General features: G+C 43.8%; 1 protein-coding gene across 1 annotated transcript; it reads right to left on the bottom strand.

Moving 5' to 3' along the window:
* Positions 1–939: 939 nt before the first annotated feature.
* LOC145359834 (E3 ubiquitin/ISG15 ligase TRIM25-like) lies at positions 940–14,318 on the bottom strand. Its single transcript, XM_080214623.1, has 5 exons — positions 13,523–14,318; positions 8,723–8,818; positions 5,450–5,683; positions 3,213–3,372; positions 940–3,019 (listed from the first exon to the last, which is right to left on the bottom strand). The coding sequence occupies exons 1-5, from the start codon at positions 14,096–14,098 to the stop codon at positions 2,496–2,498; spliced, it is 1,590 nt and encodes a 529-aa protein (XP_080070749.1). The 5' UTR covers positions 14,099–14,318; the 3' UTR covers positions 940–2,495.
* Positions 14,319–19,197: the final 4,879 nt, after the last annotated feature.

Here is a 19,197-nt window from a genome sequence, read left to right as displayed (position 1 = left end):
GAGATTCCATGATTTTATAATTTCTCAATTCTGGCACCATCCTGGGTAATTTTCTTTGCCCCATCTTATGTGCCTCGATATCTATTATTAACATATCAATGGAAGTCTTTCTCACCCTTTATCAAACAACACTTTGTGCCCATAGACACAATTCTGACCCTGAAGGTCTAAAATAAAATGGAATCCACAGTTTGTTTTGCCTCTCTATCTCCCAGAGTCCAAACCCAATAAATAAGGTGGAGCATATGTAATGTGGACACTGTTTAAAGACACTTGTTGATAAAATTAGTGAATAATTGCTTAACTGGTTCTTCTACAATCTCTGTTAGTGGAAGCATTAACTTGTTCATGTTAAATGAGTCCAAGATCATAGAATGGTAGAATCCTGACAGTGCAGAAGGAGGCCATTCAGCCCATCAGTCTTCACTGATTCTCCAGTAGAGTATCCCTCCTGAGTCATATCCCTGTAACTCCACGTACTTACCCCACTAATTCCCCTAACCTACATATCTTGAGACATTAAAGGACAATTTAGCACAGCTAATCCACTTAAGCTGCACATCTTGGGAGGATGGGAGGAAACCAGAGCATCCAAAGGAAACCCCGCAAACACGGGAACAACGTGTAAACTCCACAAGCACCCAAGGCCAGAACTGAACCCGGGTCCCTGGCGAGGTAGTGGTGCTAACCATTGTACCACTGATAAGTAATCTTTTATCCTAATGTTGTCTGTGAGAACTTTGCCAAGTGCAAACTGGCTGCTGTGTTTGCCAACAAATCAATGTTTACATTTTATTAGAGTAACATATTTATTGAAGTAAAGTGTTTGGGTAAGTATGAGGACATGAATGGTGCAGTATGAATGGAAATTTTTCTTTTAATTGACTTTAGTTGAACAAAATTCTTTCATGTCATCTTCAGTAATTAAACATGCACAAGTGGTTGCTAAACCTTTTATTGGCTCAAAAAATGAAGCAAGCAAAAGCATACAAGACATCTTTTGTCATAACAATGGTACATGCAATTATATGTTCAAATACCATATACATTTGTTTATAATTGCAAAAAAGACTATCAAAAAATATGCAATAAAAGCAGGTAAGTGTTGAGGAGGTGTGGAAGTCAAAATGTTCAGATTGAAGTTTCATAGTTTGGAAGTTAAATCATGCGGAAGCTAAAATGTTCAAATTAAAATTTCATGCTTTCTCTGTACAGGAGTGGAAAATGTTTATCAGCTTACTGACCTTCAAAGGGAGTCAGTCTCTGCTTTTTTTTGCGCAGGCCCCATAACATTTTCCTTTTTCGGCCTTCACCAGGAGGGTGAGCAAAACCAGATTTTTTTCCGCAACAAATCCCAAAGGTGAGATATGGGGATATGCTATGCAAATGAAGGATTAGCAGAAGTCAATTTTTAATCGAACCCAACAGAGAAAATGCTGGAAAATCTCAGCAGGTCTGGCAGCATCTATAAGGAGAGAAAAGAGCTGACGTTGAGTCCAGATGACAAAGTCCAGCTTTGACAAAGGGTCATCAAGATAGCGAGAATGCCACTAGACCATTGCTGCCCTTGAATTAATATTCTAATTAGTTACATTTCACTTTTCAGCTAGTTGCAAGCTTCCTAATGATGTAATGCAAGTGATTTGTTGCTTACTTGTTCTCAATTAGTGGCGTGACTTTTTAGATTGCACTGTTTCTCAATGATTCCTCCTACCACTCCTCGTGCTCACAGCTATCTTGACAACATCATAAAAATCGTTTAATGGAGGCCTAGGACAGGATCCTTCTCCCTCTCCACGGCATGTCGCTTGCAGGTGGCAGGATCTTATAGTCCTGCCATTGTCTATGGGGTTTCCTGTTGAAAGCACCCCAGGCCACTGAGAAACCTGTGGTGGGACTATGCCATTGGTGGGACTGTGGCATGAACAGCAGCAAGATTTTGGCGCTGATATAATTCTCAGCAGGACAGAAAATGCTGAAAATACTTCAGTCGATCAGGAAGCGCCAGGTCAAGCTGAAGTGTTAATCCTTCAGGCAGCACAGTGGTTCGCACTGCTGCCTCACAGCGCCAGAAACCCGGATTCAATTCTGGGTCACGGTCTGTGTGGAGTCTGCACATTCTTCCATGTCTGTCTGGGTCATTGTTCGCCTCACCCAGTCTAGAATTCCATTTCTTATTCATTTTACAGGACGTGGGACCCCCCAGGGTGGTGGCGTTCCCAGGTATCTGCTGCCCTTGTCCTTCTAGACGGGAGCTGCTGTGAGTTTGGAGGGTGCGGCCTGAGGAGGCTCACGGGAGCACATGTTGGAAAACGGGGATTAGCAGGCAATGAATCTTTCCATCCAGTAAAACTGAGAGAAGGGGAAATAATTTGGAGCTGAAACTGGAGTTTGTGAAGGCTGAAGCTTTATGCTGACAGGGTTAGCTTATTAAAAGTAGTCTAATTCCGACTATTCTAAAGTTTAACTCTTCCTGCATCTATTATACAGCGGAGTTATACTTTTATAGCCAGTGTGTTATTTAGCACTGCGGCTGTGAGCCCGCAGGCAGGATGGACAGGTTCTCTAAATGTAGCACGATGTTCATGTAGCAGAGTTACACTGTTACCAACAGAGTAAAACGATACAGAGCTCGTGTTAAAATTGAGGCACACCCTGACGGTTTGAGGTCTCTCCCATTTCAATTTATATTCTTGATTATTGTACCAAGCTGACAAATAACTGTTGCTGCCCCACTCTACACACCAGGCTTTCTCACTCGCTCGCAGGTTAACTCCTCCATCGATGCTGCCGTATGCAATCCCTATTGCCCAGCCCGAACTGTTCATGGTGTCAATGTCCCAGTAATGACAGCCCTGGGAGAACTTCTGCGAGCACAACACTTGACAGTTATTTCTGAACCTTTCAGGATTATATTCATAGGCCTGTTCAGACGCAGAGTAAGATATCTTCCTGTTTCCTTCTGACAAAATAACCCGTCTGTGCACAGTCTTTGGGTCAAAAGTGGGCCCACAGAACTCTGAAATTAAGAGAAAAATAATTTGACAGCAGGTGATACAGCGACAGTCATATTCCCAAACACATCCATTCCCCACTTCCTGGATATGTGAATCAGTCGATGAAAAAAGTCAATGTCCATCTAGTTTCTTGAGTAAAAGCTTTAAAAACCAAAATTTTTACTGCATTGGCTGCAAATAAATAAGAACTCTAACCTCCATATTTGAGTATCTCCTGCCAAAGCGTGTCCAATATGGGCTTGAGACTGGACATTAGCTTTAGAGCAGGTTGACTGGTGTCTTCTAATCTTCTGTTATACGTTTCTATATCTTCTTTTGGAAGAGGAGGACGTGGGAGTTGGTTGGGTAAAGCAGCCTAAATGAATAAGTAATTAAAGGAATAAATCATGAAAACACAATTTCAATGCCTGAGCTTATGTCTTAAATTAATGTTTGGAGCACAGTTCACCCACTTCCTCTCTCCAACTTTCACCGCATCTCCCAAGGGACTGAAATCCTTTAAGAACTTATGGTTTAAAATTTATTTATTAGACACAAGTAAGGCTTACATTAAACACTGCAATGAAGTTACTGTGAAATTCCCAAGTAGCCTCATTCCGGCGCCTGTTTGGGTCGATGCACCCTAACCAGCACGTCTTTCAGAATGTGGGAGGAAATGGAGCACCCGGAGGAAACCCATGCAGACATGGGGAGAATGTGCAAACTCCACACAGACAGACAGTCACCCAGGTCAGGAATCGAACCTGGGTCCCTGGCACAGTGAGACAGCAGTGCTAACCACTGTGCCAACGTACTGCCCCCATCTGTCCCATGCAGACAGGGTAATTGCCCCAATCCTTGTTTCACACAAACTCCCGAGGTTGATCACTCTCTGTGCCTAAGCTAACCCTGCTTTGTAGTCTTTGATACTGACACATTCCAGCTCGCCTTTCCCCATCCATTGAAATAACCAATCCGTCTGCTCTCTTCATAAGAACGTAAGAAATAGGAGCAGGAGTAGGCCATCTGGCCCCTCGAGCCTGCTCTGCCATTCAATAAGATCATGGCTGATCTGATAGTGGGTTCAATTCCACTTACCTGCCTGCTCCCCATAACCCTTAATTCCCTTACTGGTTAAAAATCTCTGACTTAAAACACATTTAACGGGGTAGTCTCTACTGTTTCATTGGGCAGAGAATTCCAAAGATTCACTACCCTCTGGGAGAAGAAGTTCCTCCTCAACTCTGTTCTAAATTGGCTCCCCTGTATTTTGAGGCTGTGCCCTCTAGTTCTTGTTTCCATTCTAAGTGGAAATAACCTCTCTGCTTCTACCCTGTCTAGCCCCTTCATTATTTTCTTATGTCTATAAGATCTCCCCTCAACCTTCTAAACTCATTGTATTTCATCACCGCAACATCCATGTAACACCAGAAGCTTTGCTTCTTCAACGATAAGTAGCCCAGATATCATTCCGATTGCTAGCCTCTGGATTTTTCCAAGACCTTGCTCCAGGTCTTCACCCTGAGATTCTTCATCCTCAGAAGGTGGAATTTTACCAAATTTGTTTTTCTAAGCGTCCAGCTAGCGTGAAAATGGGAGAGTTACTGATCTGTTTTTTGGGCAAGTTTTCACTCCCAACTTTATGCACTTAGTCTCTGAAAATATGGGCTAGACCATTTCTAGCCGATTGAGGCAGTGGGTGGGGCCTAATTCTCCAGACAGCTTGCAGCTCAGATTGGAGCCACAAACTACACACGCATGAGAAAGAAGCAAGCACCTGAATCCAACTTTTATAGAGGAGGTGTCTTCCTGATCAATCCGGCTCCAGGGAACGAGGTGATTAAGGCAGATGAGCTGGGACAATTGGGACGATGACATTGTGATGAATTCAAAAATATGCAAATTTATATTTTGCCCATTTTGGGTGGACTCCCGATTGCGCCAATTTTTTTCTGGTTCTACGGGTATGGGCGCGAAAACGGGCACCATTTCCACAAGTCGCCTTACACCTGATTTTACAACATTATTGTGCCTGTTCTGCGGCTGGACAAAGACGTTAAATTCTACCCCGAATCTTAACCTGAAGTCGATAAATCAAACTCACAATGAGTACAACTCCTTGCTGAGTGGTGGCACAGTGGTTAGCACTGCTGCCTCACAGTGCCAGAGACCCAGGTTCGATTCCTGGCTTGGGTCGCTGTCTGTGTTGCATCTGCACATTCTCCCCGTGTCTGTGTGGGTTTCCTCCCACAGTCCAAAGATGTGCGGGTTAGGTTGATTGGACATGCTAAATTGTCTCTAGGTGTAAGGGGGATTAGGATAACATGTGGGGTTACGGAAATAGGGCCTGGGTGGGATTGCGGTCAGTTTAGACATGATGGGCCAAATGGCCTCCTTCTGCACTTGTAGGGATTCTATGAGATAATGTCATTATCAGCTGAGGTATGGCTTACCTTTATGAACCTCCACTGGTCCTTCTCCTTTGCCAAAGGCTCAATCTGACTTTTGGCCCCGTTGAGTTGTTCAATGTGTTGAAGAAGTTGTTTTGAAGCTGTTTCAATCTTTGTCTCAATTTCTACATGTTTTTCATTCAGAAGCTTCCTCATGGAGTCTTCTTTTGTTTGGACAAGCTTTTTGATTTCCTCGAACTTTTCTTCTATCAATATCTTCACCTTGGATGTTTTTTCCTGAATTGCATCAAATACGGTAAAATATTTTTGTTGCCTTAATTACAAAGATGTACAGAAAAAGCAAAAATGTCATTGGAATATCAATTGGGGAAAATGAGAAGGGTCCCACTTTCAACATCCTTCTAGTTTTACTTATAGATGCTTCAGGGAGGTATGTTGTCAACATACCAAACAGAGCATTGAGATACATGTCCATCCCTAGGGATTCCAGACAAGAAAATCCCCAAACTGGTAAGTGGAGACCAGATGCTACGCCACAGTGAAACTTGCCGAAACCTGTCCCTGTAATTCAGCCAGCTAAAAAGCTGTGGCGGTGGACATTTAGCACAACACCAGATTCATTAGACTGATTCCAGAGGTGAGGGGTTTGTCGTATGTAGAGAGATAGAACAGTTTAGGCCTGTACTGTCTGGAACTTAGAAGAATAGAGGGAGGTCAAATTGAGGTATACGAGATGGTAACATGGTCTGGATAAAGTAGACACGAATGCCTCTTGTGGGGCATTCGGGGACAAGAGGTCATTGTCTTAGGATAAGGGGTAGCAAATTTAAAACAGAGTTGAAGAGAAACTACTTCTCCCAAAGGGTTGTGAATCCGTGGAATTCGCTGCCCCAAAGTGCGGTGGATGCTGGGATAGTGAGTACATTTGAGGAGAAGGACTGATTATTAATTGGTAGTTGGTTGAAGGGGCATATCAGCCATGATCGAATGGCGGAGCAGACTCGATGGGCCGAATGGCCTAATTCTGTTCCTACAGCTAATGAACACTCAGCAAGAGCAGTTTGGATGTTAAGGGTCATGAGGAAAGAATTGCGACTTTAGAGAAAGAGCTGTCATAACAAGATGTATTGTCACCCAACACTTTCAGACCAATGAGACAGACCAACAGACATTTTAACAATCCAACTGGTACTTAAGTTTTAAGCTTATTTATTAGCGTTCCAAGCAGGCTTACATTAACACTGCAGTGAAGTTACTGTGAAATTCCAATGCCTGTTTGGAAACACTGAGGAAGAATTTAGCACAGCCAGTGCACCTGATCAGCATGTCTTTCGAACTGCTGATTCGAAAGGAGGAAGCTTTTCTTCCTTTCGAAAGAAGGGAGCTCACGCAAACTTGGGAGAACACGCAGACTCTGCACAGACAGTGACCTGAGGTTGGAATCGAATCCAGGTCCCTGGCGCTGAGGCAGCAGTGCTAGCCACCGTGCCACCATGAAGAAGGAAAATGCACTTTCTGCAATAGGGATCCCACTTGAATTTACACTTGCAAACATTTCGCAAACTTATTGGTTGATATTTGTCTCTGCACGCTTGCTGAATTTTACCTCCATTGTCCAATGCCCTTACCTAGAGGTAGAGTGGCTGAGAAAAATGAGCAGAACTAAAAACGGCCAGCTTTCATTAAGAACAAAGAAAATTACAACACAGCAGCAACCCTTTGGCCCTCCAAGCCTGAACCGACCATGCTGCCTGAACTAAAACCCCCTACACTTCTGGGGACCATATCCCACTATTCCCATCTATTCATGTACTTGTCCTGATGCTGCTTAAAAGTCACTATCATATCTGCTTCCATTACCTCCCCGGCAGTGAGTTCCAGGCACCCACCACCCTGTATGTAAAAAACGTAATCTCCTTTAAACCTTGTCCCTCACCACTTAAACCTGTGCCCCCTAGTAATGGACTCTTCTATCCTGGGAAGAAGCTTCTGACCATCCACTCGGTCCACATCCCTCATAATCTTGAGTTTTATTTCCAGTATCTTCCCAAATTCAATGACACATCCAAAGACCTCACCCATGGGGACATAACTCTACTGCCCAACACACCCAACTCCTTGGCCACAAAAAAATATAGAAAACCTGAGTTGGAATGGAGACATAGACATGGACATTGAACAATGGAGGTAAAATTCAGGAAGCATACTGAGACAAATATTAACCAGTAAGTATGAAAAATTTTCTTGAAGCGTAAATTCAAGTGGGATTCATACCGCACCCTCCAGAGGATGCACATTCCGCCTTCACAGTGGCACAGTGGTTAGCATTGCTGCCCTACAGCATCAGGGACATAAGAACATAAGAAATAGGAGCAGGAGTAGACCATCTAGCCCTTCGAGCCTGCCCCGCCATTCAATAAGATCATGGCTGATCTGTCGTGGCTCAGTTCCACATTCCTGCCCTCTCCCCATAACCCTTAATCCCCTCGCTTATCAAAAACCCATCAACCCGCGTCTTAAAAATATTTAGCGAGGCAGCCTCCACCACCTCAACGGGCAGAGAATTCCAGAGACTCACCACCCTTTGAGTGAAGAAGTTCCTCCTCAACTCCGTTCTAAACCACCCCCCCTTTATCTTGAGGCTGTGCCCCCTAGTCCTACTGTCCTTTCTGAGCGGGAAGAGTCTCTCCACCTCTATCCTATCCATCCCATTCATCATCTTATACGTCTCAATGAGATCTCCCCTCATTCTTCTAAACTCTAACGAGTACAAGCCTAGTTTATTCAGCCTCTCCTCATAGCTCAACCCCCTCAACTCCGGTATCAGCCTAGTAAACCTCCTCTGCACTCCCTCCAAGGCCAAAATATCCTTGCGTAAGTTTGACTCCCGGCTTGGGGTCACTGTCTTTGCAAAGTCTGCACTTTCTTTGCATGGGTTTCCTCTGGGAGCTCCGATTTCCTCCTAGGGTCTGAAAGACATGCTGGTTAGGTGCGTTGGCCATGCTAAATTTTCCCTCAGTGTACCCGAATAGGTGTCGGAGTGTGAAGACTAGAGGATTTTCACAGTAACTTCATTGCAGGATTAATGTAAGCCTACTTGTGACACTAATAAATAAACCTTAACTTTTCCTTGACAACTTGCTGATGGAAGGGTTGGATCTTCTACCACTTACCTACAAGGCACGTCTCCACAGCCAAACAATCTGGCTCTTAATGCAAAGTAGCAGAGCTGGAAGGATTGTGAAATCAGAATTGCATCATCAAGCAATTTCAGTAAATTCAATGAGAAACCAGACTGTGTACATCTTCACTTACTTCAACTGACTTGTTCTCCTCTTCCAGATAATCAAGTTGCTCTTCTGCCACTTTTATCTCTTCAGATATTTCTCCAAGAACTTTTTGAAGATTAATCTTTGGAAAATTGTGAAATGCAGTTATCTTGATTAATAACACACATAACAGGTTTTCTTGAATCAGTCTGTAAACGTAGGCGTCTACTTTCTCTCCTCCTTGTTAATGGACTAGCTACTGAAGAAACCATTTGCTTTAAAGATAGAAAATAGGAGCAGGAAGCAGCCATTTGGCCCTTCGAGCCTGTTCCACAATGCATTACGATCATGGGGCAATCAAGAATTTGGGATCATCTGAAATTGCGGCTAAGCCAAGCAGCAGCAAACTCAAAACAGTTTTCTAAAACAAAGCAATAGAAATTTGGCATCTCTCCAGCAAAAGACTGCGGCAGTTGGAGCTTTCAATGCTGGGATTAATTGATTTTCTATTAGACATATTTCTCAAGCAATAGTAGAGCGAAAGCAGTGAATGCAATTGATCAGTCTACTGGCCTAATTCAATGGCAATGCAGGCTTAGAGGAGTGAGTGGCCTGCATCTGTTTCCAAGACTCCTCTAACCTGGATCTCACCACCTTTCAGTCACAAGGACCTGAACTCAGCCAATGCTCAGAAACTTTCAAAAATCAAATGGTTGCAAGTTAATTTGGCTTTGGCATCCACTTGAGAAAAACCAAAATAGGAATTTTGGGTGGCATGGCGGCACAGCAGTTAGCACTGCTGCTTTGCAGTGCTAGAGACCCAGGTTCAATTCCAGCTTTGGGTCACTGCCTGCGTGGAGTCAGCACATTCCCCCTGCGTCTGCATGGATTTCCTCCAAGGGCTCTGGTTTCCTCCCACACTCCAAAGACGGGCTGATTAACTGCATTGGCTGTGCTAAATCCTTCCTCAGTGTACTCGAACAGGCACCAGAGTGTGGTGACTAGGGGATTTTCACAGTAACTTCATTGTAGGTTGACTGGCCATGCTAAATTGCCCCTTAGGGTCAGGGGGATTTGCAGGGTAAATATACAGGGTTACAGGGATGGAGCTGAATGGCCTCCTTTTGCACTGTACTAATTCTATGATTTCTAGGAATGACAGCAATCTGCTCTAATCACAGGTATTTTCATCTCTTGTCTTTTGTTCCTCTTCAATTATTTTTCTCCCCCCCTTCACTATTTTTTTAAACTAGCAATCTTTACACCTGTTGTAATTCCTGCCCGTCAACACTGCAGAACAATCTTTCCACTTAACTCGTGTCCGTAGAACATAAGAACATAAGGAATAGGAGCGGGAGTAGGCCAGCTAGCCCCTCGAGCCTGCCCTGCCATTCAATAAGATCATGGCTGATCTGTCGTGTCTCAGTTCCACATTCCCACCCTCTCCCCATAACCCTTAATCCCCTTGCCTATCAAAAACCTATCAACCCGCGTCTTAAAAATATTTAGCAAGGCAGCCTCCACCACTTCAACGGGCAGAGAATTCCAGAGATTCACCACCCTTTGAGTGAAGAAGTTCCTCCTCAACTCCATTCTAAACCGCCCCCCCTTTATCTTGAGGCTGTGCCCTCTAATCCTACTGTCCTTTCTGAGCGGGAAGAGCCTCTCCACCTCTATCCTATCCATCCCATTCATTATCTTATATGTCTCAATGAGATCTCCCCTCATTCTTCTGAATTCTAACGAGTACAAGCCTAGTTTATTCAGCCTCTCCTCAACCCCCTCAACTCCGGTATCAGCCTAGTAAACCTCCTCTGCACTCCCTCCAAGGCCAAAATATCCTTGCGTAAGTGCGGCGACCAAAACTGCACACAGTACTCCAGCTGCGGCCTCACCAGTGCCCTATACAGCTGCAGCAAGACCTCCCTACTTTTATATTCAATCCCCCTCGCTATGAACTTAATTAGAAACAAAGAATCTGCATGCTCCACCCCAACAATTGACTCATTTTCTGAAGTAATAAAAGCAAAATACTGAGGATGCTGGAATCTGAAGCCAAAAGAGAAAATGCTGGAAGATCTCAGGTCTGGCAGAATCTGTAAAAAGGAGAAAAAAGAGCTGATGTTTCAAGTCCAGGTGACTTTTTGTCAAAACTAAAAGTTATAGAAAGTGGGAGATATTTATACTGCAGTGTGAGGAAATGAAAGATGAGTCATAGCCACAGAAACAAGGGGAAAGGCTGTCCACAGAGAGAATAAAAGGCCTGAATGGGCAAACGGCAGAGAAGCTGAAATCAGAGGGTAAACTGTGATGGATGAAGATGTTGGGGGGGGGTAGCGGAAGAGGGGTAAAATTGAGAAAAATGGGGAAAGGGGTAGCAAAGGGGGAGAAAAAGGTAAAGAACGGAAATTTTCTAAATATAGTTCCTGATCTAAATGTAGCAAAACCAGCTACTTTACTGACCAAGGTCCCACAAATAGCAGTGTGATAAGAATGTAAGCACTAGGAGCAGGAGCAGGCCACTTGACCCCTCGAGCCTGCTCTGCCATTCAACAAGACCATGGCTGCTCTTTTCGTGACTCAGCTCCACTGACCCACTCGCTCACCATAACCCTCAATTCCTTTACTGTTCAAAAATCTATGATGACCAGATAATCTGTTTTGCTCATGTTGGATGAGAAAAGCAAATAAAAATCGTAATTACTGGCCCCATTCCCCCGCACTTAAATACTTCCAATTTCAAAAGACTTGGACACATAATTGACATCAGTGCAGCACTGGAAATGCTACATTGCTGGAACTGTCGTGATTCAGATGAGACATTAAACTGAGGCCCCATTTGTTCTTTCAGGCTGACAGGGGACTTCCTATGGGACTTCCTATGGTACTATTCTGAAGAGTAGGGGAGTTCCCTTCGCATCATGGTCAATATTATCCCTAAATTATCATGCAAAAATCTCACCATTAATACACTGCTAATTGTTTGAAATTTATTAATGTCAGAAGTAGACTTACATTAACACTAACGGTGAAAATCTCCTAGTCCCTGTTCGGGTACACTGAGGAAGAATTTAGCATGGCCAATGCACCTAACCAGCACATCTTTCAGAATGTCAGCCAAGTAATATACTGATGATCTTTCACTAGTTGCTTTATAAGATGACAGTCAGGATTTATTTTGACATACTTGAAGATTGTGTTTTTAGCAGCTTTTTTCGCCGCCTCATGATCTTACAATGCTTGAGACATAAGGGGTTAGGTTTTATTGTGGATTCTTTGTTTTTTTAAAAAAATGGAGCTTGTTGATATAAATCAGAACTAAATTTATTGCAAGCTCCTCGGAGGAAACCCATACACATTTGGGAGAAAGTACAGAGCCTACATTGACAGTGACCCAAGCCAGGAATCGAACCCTGGCGCTGTAAGGCAGCAGTGCTAACCACTGTGCCACCCGTGTGGGATCTGGCTCTGGATAAGTTCTGCTGCCACATTTCAACAATGCAACAGGAGCTACATCATTATTGATGAAGTATCTCAGAACACCCTGAGATTGCGAAGGACACTGTAGACTGAAAGCCCTCGCTTTTCCCCAGACGTTAATCGGCAACATCTAGAAAGTGGGTAATGGTGGAAAACCCGTTGTATTTTTTCTGTCTTTTGCACCTCTTGTGTGCAGCTCCCCCTTGTGCCAGAGATCAAGGATCCATTATGATGGAACAGGAAGAGGCCATTTAGCTACTGGAGTCTATTCCACCATTTACACAGACCACTGACTGCTTTGTCACCATATTAAATGTGTCCATCTTTGCCCATATTCCTTAATACTTTAGGTTAATTAAAATCCATCAATCGCAGATTTAAAGATGAACAATTCATCTGACATTATCCATTGCTTGAGAGAGAGCTCCAAACTTCTGTTATCCTTTGAATCTATAGAATTCATTGAATCGTTAGAGTGCGGGAGGCCCATTCGATAGTCTGTACCAACTCCCCAAAACAGCATCTTACCTATCCCCATAACCTCACTAATCCCCAAACCTATACATTTTGCAGCACTATGGGATAAATTTAGCCTGGCTTAACTTGCACATCTGTGGACTGTGGGAGGAAACCAAAGCATCTGGAGGAAGCAGACACAGGGAGGATGTGCAAACTTCAGTCAAGGCCGGAATTGAACCCATGTCCCTGGCGCTGTGACATGGTGACAGTGCTAACGACTATGCCATCGTGCTGCCCCGATTAGAAGTGTTTCTTAATTTCACTCACATTTTTAATGTTTTAGACTAAGGTCAGGATTTTCATTGAATGTCTTTAAGACAGAGATAGATAGGTTCTTGATAAATACAGGGATCAGGGGTTATGGGGAAAAAACAGGAGAATAGGGGTGAGAAAAATATCATCTATGATTGAATGGCAGGGCAAGCTTGATGGGCCGAGTAGCCTAATTCTGCTCCTCCTAAGTCTTATGGTCTTTCCGGCCATGCTTATACTAAGGCTGGAAAATCCCACCTGGAGATCAACAGAACTTTGCATGATCTGGGTCCTGCCACTTAAGATTCCCATGGCAGGCAGGATGGGAAAATTCTACCCAATGTGTCTCCAATTCTAGACTTGCCAATCAACAGGCATAATTCTCTTCATCAGTTTACCTTAAATTTCAATTAGATCGCTTTTTAACTTTCCAAATTCAAATTTCCAAATGCAACCCTATTGTGTGTCATCTGTCTTCATTATGTTTCAGCATTTAGGGGAATTGGTACTGAGTTCTTTCATGCTGCCAAATAGGATGAAACCGGACACCGGTAAGTTTCTACTAACATTGTACATTCCTGTGAAACTACCTTACCTGTTTCTCTTTGCACTTGTCCTCTAATGTGGCAGCTCTGCAGTGTGGATGGGTAAATTTGCAGACAGCACACATGAAAACGTTGTGTCCTGTACAGAACATGTCCTGGATCTTCTTGTGGTCTCCGCATTTCTTCTCTTGCAGGTACCTGATGGGACTTGTTGTTTCATGGCCCTGGTAGGCAGCATTCTGAATGTGAGGCTTCAGGTGAAGGGGGCAATAGGAGGCCATGCAGGTCAAACATGTCTTTTCCGCCTTGAAGACCGTCTCCAAACACCAGTCGCAGGGAACAGCATCATCACCATCCTCTTCTGAAAATGCCTCTGGCTCTGGGGTGAGCTGCCCGATTAGGCTGATTAAAAGCGTGTTTCTCTTCAGCTCAGGGGCGTGGGTGAAAGATTGCTTGCACTGAGGACACACAATTTCTTGACTTTGCCTTTCAGCTTCGTCCCATGCCGCCTCGATGCATTTAGCGCAGAAATTGTGGCCACAATTTGTGGTCACTGGATCGCTCAGCAACTCCAGACATATAGGACACACGGCCAGTTCTTCCTTAAAGCAACCCGAAGCAGCCATCGCCTCGTGTGTGTGTCGCCAGAAAGCAGCGTGGCTTTTTCAGGAAGGAAACCGTGTGGAACGAAAGTGAAACTGACATGAAACTCACCAAGTTAAGCTGACTGTTCCGTCTGCACCATCGGGCAGAGAACATCCTTGCTGGGAAATGACTCCTGGTTTGGATTCAACACGTAGTTGAAGGGATAATGCCAGAAACTACGAAATTTTGCCAACATGTTCTGTTTTAGTTCAGATTCAGGTGTCCACAGCTTTTAAAAAATTAAATTAATTGATTGCGCTGTTCAAATGGGGAGCGGGTGATTTGCTTTGTGCATTGAGTGAATAAATCAGTGACTTTTACAATACGGTTGCACCCCTGTATCGCCAGAGTAGAGTTGATGCCAAAGGAGAGAATTTGGTTGGGGTGGATGGGTCTGTGCTCAGCACAATAAAACTGATCCCTAGCTGTAAATCTGTAATACCTCTGAACATTGATGGACACATTCGAGCGATGAAACTGTGACACCACGGGAAATAACCTAAAATACGAGTCTTACTCTAAATGAGTGAAATTTTATAGAATCCCTACAGTGCAGGAGGAGGCCATTCTGTCCATCGAGCCTGTACCGACTCTCCAACAGGCTGTAACCCCACATATTTAAGTTTTTTTAAAAAGTTTATTTATTAGTCACAAGTAAAGCTTATATTAACACTGCAATGAAATTACTGTGAAATTCCCCCAGTTGATCTTTCTCTACGCCCTATTTATGACTGTAACACTACATTCTGCACTCTCTCGTTTCCTTTTCTGTGAACGGTACGTTTTATCTGTATAGTGCGCAAGAAACAATACTTTTCACTGTATGTTAATACATGTGACAATAATAAAGCAAATCAACTCAAATAGTCACCACATCCAGTGCCTGTTCAGATCAATACACCTAACCAGCATGTCTTTTGGACTGTGGGGGGAAACCTGAGCACCCAGAGGAAACCCACATAGACACAGGAAGAACGTGCAAAATTCCACACAAACAGTGACCTGAGCCGGGAATCGAACCCAGCACTGCTGCCTCACAGCACCAGGGGGTTCTATTCTGGCCTCGGGTCACTGTCTGTCTGGAGTTTGCACGGTCTCCCTGTGAATTGGCCGTGCTAAATTGCCCCTTAGTGTCCAAAGATGTGTAGATTAGGTGGATTAGCCATAGTAAATGTATGAGTTTACGGGGACAGAGCCTAGATAAAATGCTGTTTTAGAGGGTTGACGCAGACTTGAATGGCCTCCTTCTGCACTGTAGGGATCCTATGGATTCTATAAAATCTTTCCAGGTGTGAAATACCTTATTCAGGCAATCTCTCATATGGGTTTAGCTATAAATTCATGACTCAGTTGTTGAATATTCTTCAGTTGGAGCATTTGCAGAGCTAGGACTTGGAACTGAGGCTACAACAAAGATAGCCTGTGATCTGGTGAGCGACGATGTTGTGAATGAAGATGTGTATGTTGTGTTTAAGTTTATTTATTAATGTAACAAGTAGTCTTACATTAACACTGCAATGAAGTTACTGTGAAATCCCCTAGCCACCACACTCTGGTACCTGTTTGGATACACTGAGAGAGAATTTTACCTTGCCCAATCCACCTAATCTGCACATCTTTGGACAGTGGGAGTAAATCCGAGCACCCGGAGGAAACCCACGCAGACAGTGGGAGAACATGCAAACTCCTTGCAGACAGTGACCCAACCCAGGAATTGAACCCAGGTCCATGGTGCTGTGAGGCAGAAGTGCTAACCACTGTGGGTATTAGTGGATAAATACATGGGGTTATGGGGATACATAAGATGCTCTCTCGGAGTGTCAGTGCACACTCGATAGCTGACTGGTCTCCTTCTGCACTGTAGGGATTCTAGGGTGAAATGTGAATTTAGAACGATGAGGGGGGATCTTATAGAGACATATAAGGTAATGAAAGGGATGGATAGGGTAGAGGTAGAGAGATTCTTCCTGCTTAGAAAGGATAGCAGGACTAGAGGGCACAACCTCAAGATAAGGGGGGGGGAGCAGTTTAGATCAGAGTTGAGGAGGAACTTCTTCACTCAAAGGGTGGTGAATCTCTGGAATTCTCTGCCCGTTGAAGTGGTGGAGGCTACCTCGCTAAATATATTTAAGTCACGGGTAGATAGGTTTCTGATAGACAAGGGAATTAAGGGTTATGGGGAGAAAGCGGGAAAGTGGAACTGATCCACTTCAGATCAGCCATGATCTTATTGAATGGCGGGGCAGGCTTGAAGGGCTAGATGGCCGACTCCTGCTCCTATTTCTTATGTTCTTATGGGAGCCCCAGAGCATTGCTCTAGGTTTGTGGTTTACTAATTTAGTGACCTTTACCACTAGGCTGCAGGAGGAATCCATCACAGCCTCAGGATGTCACTTTCGAAATAACAAAGAACTTTGGAAGTGTCGTTGTTGTTGTATTGTGGCAGCCAGATTAAGCTCCGCGTGTTCAGGTAAATAATAGACTGTATCTCCTGCCAACACAACATAGCCAAGAGGATGACCACAGTGAAGCTTTGATTTATTTAACCATGGTCTCCAACCTTAATTGCAGGACTAATTGTGAACTGGGGCCCTGAATAAAAACATGTACAATTCATCATTAAAACAGAATTATCCTATTAAAATGTTGATATGGGAGAGCTTGGCTGGACAAAGTCATTGTTTAGAATTTTTTTCTCTCTACCATCAGTGCATGGGTGCTTACACACAGGATATAATTCTGCTACATTATGTTCCAGACAACAAGATCCATTTAGTATCGAGTAATTGGGACAGACTTGGATTCATAATCTAACTGAAATTTGAAAAGGAAAAGCGTAGTATCCTATATTGTGGAAAGTGTCCCTAGCCCATGCCTCCTCCCACTCAGTGTCACCTGCCCCCACTCCCTCTATGGATACTTTGTGGTGAGGCTGAAATGGGAAAGAAGGTGGGATTTAGAAGGATGGGGTTCTTATTGAAACTTACAGGATCCTGCGAGGCCTAGATAGAGTTGATGTGGAGAGGATGTTTCCACTGGCAGGAAAAACTAGAGTAAAAAGTCTGACAACTGTCTGTGCTTTATATGCTCTGTCTGAGGCCAGAACTCTCCATTCACCTGACGAAGGGGGTAACCCCGAAAGCTAGTGAGTATATTATCAAATAAATAGGTTGGACTAAAACCTGGTGTTGTCAGACTTTTTACTGTGTTTACGCCAGTCCAACGCCGGCATACCCACATCAGGAAAAACTAGAACCAGAGGGCACAACCTCAGGCTAAAGGGACGATCCTTTAAAACAGAGATGAGGAAGAATTTCTTCAGCCAGAGAGTGGTGAATCTGTGGAACTCTTTGCCACAGAAGGCTGTGGAGGCCAGGTCATTGAGTGTCTTTAAGACAGAGATAGATAGATTCTTGATTAATAAGGGGATCAGCGGTTCTGGGGAAAAGGCAGGAGAATGGGGATGAGAATCAACATATTTCACTTCTGCTCAGTAGGTTTTGGCACTTTGATGAGTAAGGAGAGATCAGGTCGGTGTTGCTGTTGCTTGCCCCAACATGTGCTCTTGGAGGTGATAGTGGTAATTAAAGTGCCAAAAATGAAAGAAACAGTATAATTTTTTCAATGTGTGTAATAATTCAGAAATGAGCATAACATTCTGTATCACATTTACAGATGTCAATTTATAACAATTTGCATAGGAAGATGACAATTAGCAAATCACTTCCTCTGAGTATTTTTCTTTGAGACATTGAGCAATTAATTGAATTGCGCTGTAAGTCAAATCATGTAGAGAACTCTGTACACTTATACTAGGGTTCCTTCTGCTGTTTCCCCTGTTTCAGAATACACACCCATCAGTCTTTTTAAAGTAAGAAGTCTCACAACACCGGGTTAAAGTCCAACAAGTTTATTTGGAATCACGTAGGTATTTTCCTTGTTCAAATTTGACTGTCACCCTCCCTGCCTGGTTTCTGTCAAGAGTTAAACTCAAGCCTGAAGTATCAGCTTGGCTCAATAGTGGCACTTTGAGCTCAGAGTGATTGGTTCATGCTCTACTCCACAGACAGAAATATGGATAGGATTTTCCAGTGGCACAAACCCCATAGAAACATAGAATCCACAGGGCCCAAAGAGGCCATTCAGCCCATCAACTCTGCATCGACTCTCCAGAAGAGCATCTTACCCAGGCCGATGCATGCCCTATCCCCGTAACCCCGCACATTTGCCATGGCTAATCTCCCTAACCGACACATCTTTGGACACTAAGGGGCAATTTAGCATGGACAATTCATCTAACCTGCACATCTTTGGACTGTGGGAAGAAACCAGAGCACCCGCAAGAAACCCATGCAGACCTGGGGAGAGCATGTAAACTCCACACAGACAGCGACCCAAGGTTGGAATCAAACCGAGGTCCCTGGAGCTATGAGACAGCCATGCTGATCACTGTGCCACCATGCCACCCCAAAACTGGAAAATCCCACCAGAGGGTAACTGACCTCTAAGTGGTCGTATTTTTCAACCTTCCTGCAACAATTCCCACGGTGGGCAAGGCTGGAAATTTTAATCTATAGGATCTAAGATCCTGCTGTTCAGCACTTGTGTCTCAGGTGCTAATTGACTTTCTCAGTTTTTATTATGGTGGGTAAGAAAACACACCCATTATGAGCCAGAATGATGTCAGCCTCCATGTTGGAAAAGGCCCCAAAAATTGGCAGTCAATGGCTTTGCCTGAAACAAGTGTTACACATTCTGTATACAAACAAAGAATTGTTAATCAATGCCAAGCTACTTTTCATTGGTACAGATGCTGCTTAATATTTGATCAACAAGTCAGTTAAATACTTATAAGTGAAGGGGCGAACTAATGAGCTGCTTTACCTAGATCATAGAATCCTATAGTGCAGAAGGAGGACATTCAGCCCAATGAGTGTGAATCATCCGTAATCACCCAGGTCCTATCTCATTAACCCCAAGCATTTACCCTAGATAGACTCCTGATACTAAGGGGCAATTTAGCATGGCCAATCCATGCACATATTTTGGACTATGGAAGGAAACCGGAACACCCAAAGGA

This window comes from Carcharhinus amblyrhynchos, chromosome 29 (genome assembly GCF_965287045.1).
Source record: "Carcharhinus amblyrhynchos chromosome 29, sCarAmb.v2.hapA, whole genome shotgun sequence".
NCBI classification, from domain to species: Eukaryota; Metazoa; Chordata; class Chondrichthyes; order Carcharhiniformes; family Carcharhinidae; genus Carcharhinus; species Carcharhinus amblyrhynchos.
This window is presented reverse-complemented; position numbering and strand designations above follow the sequence as displayed.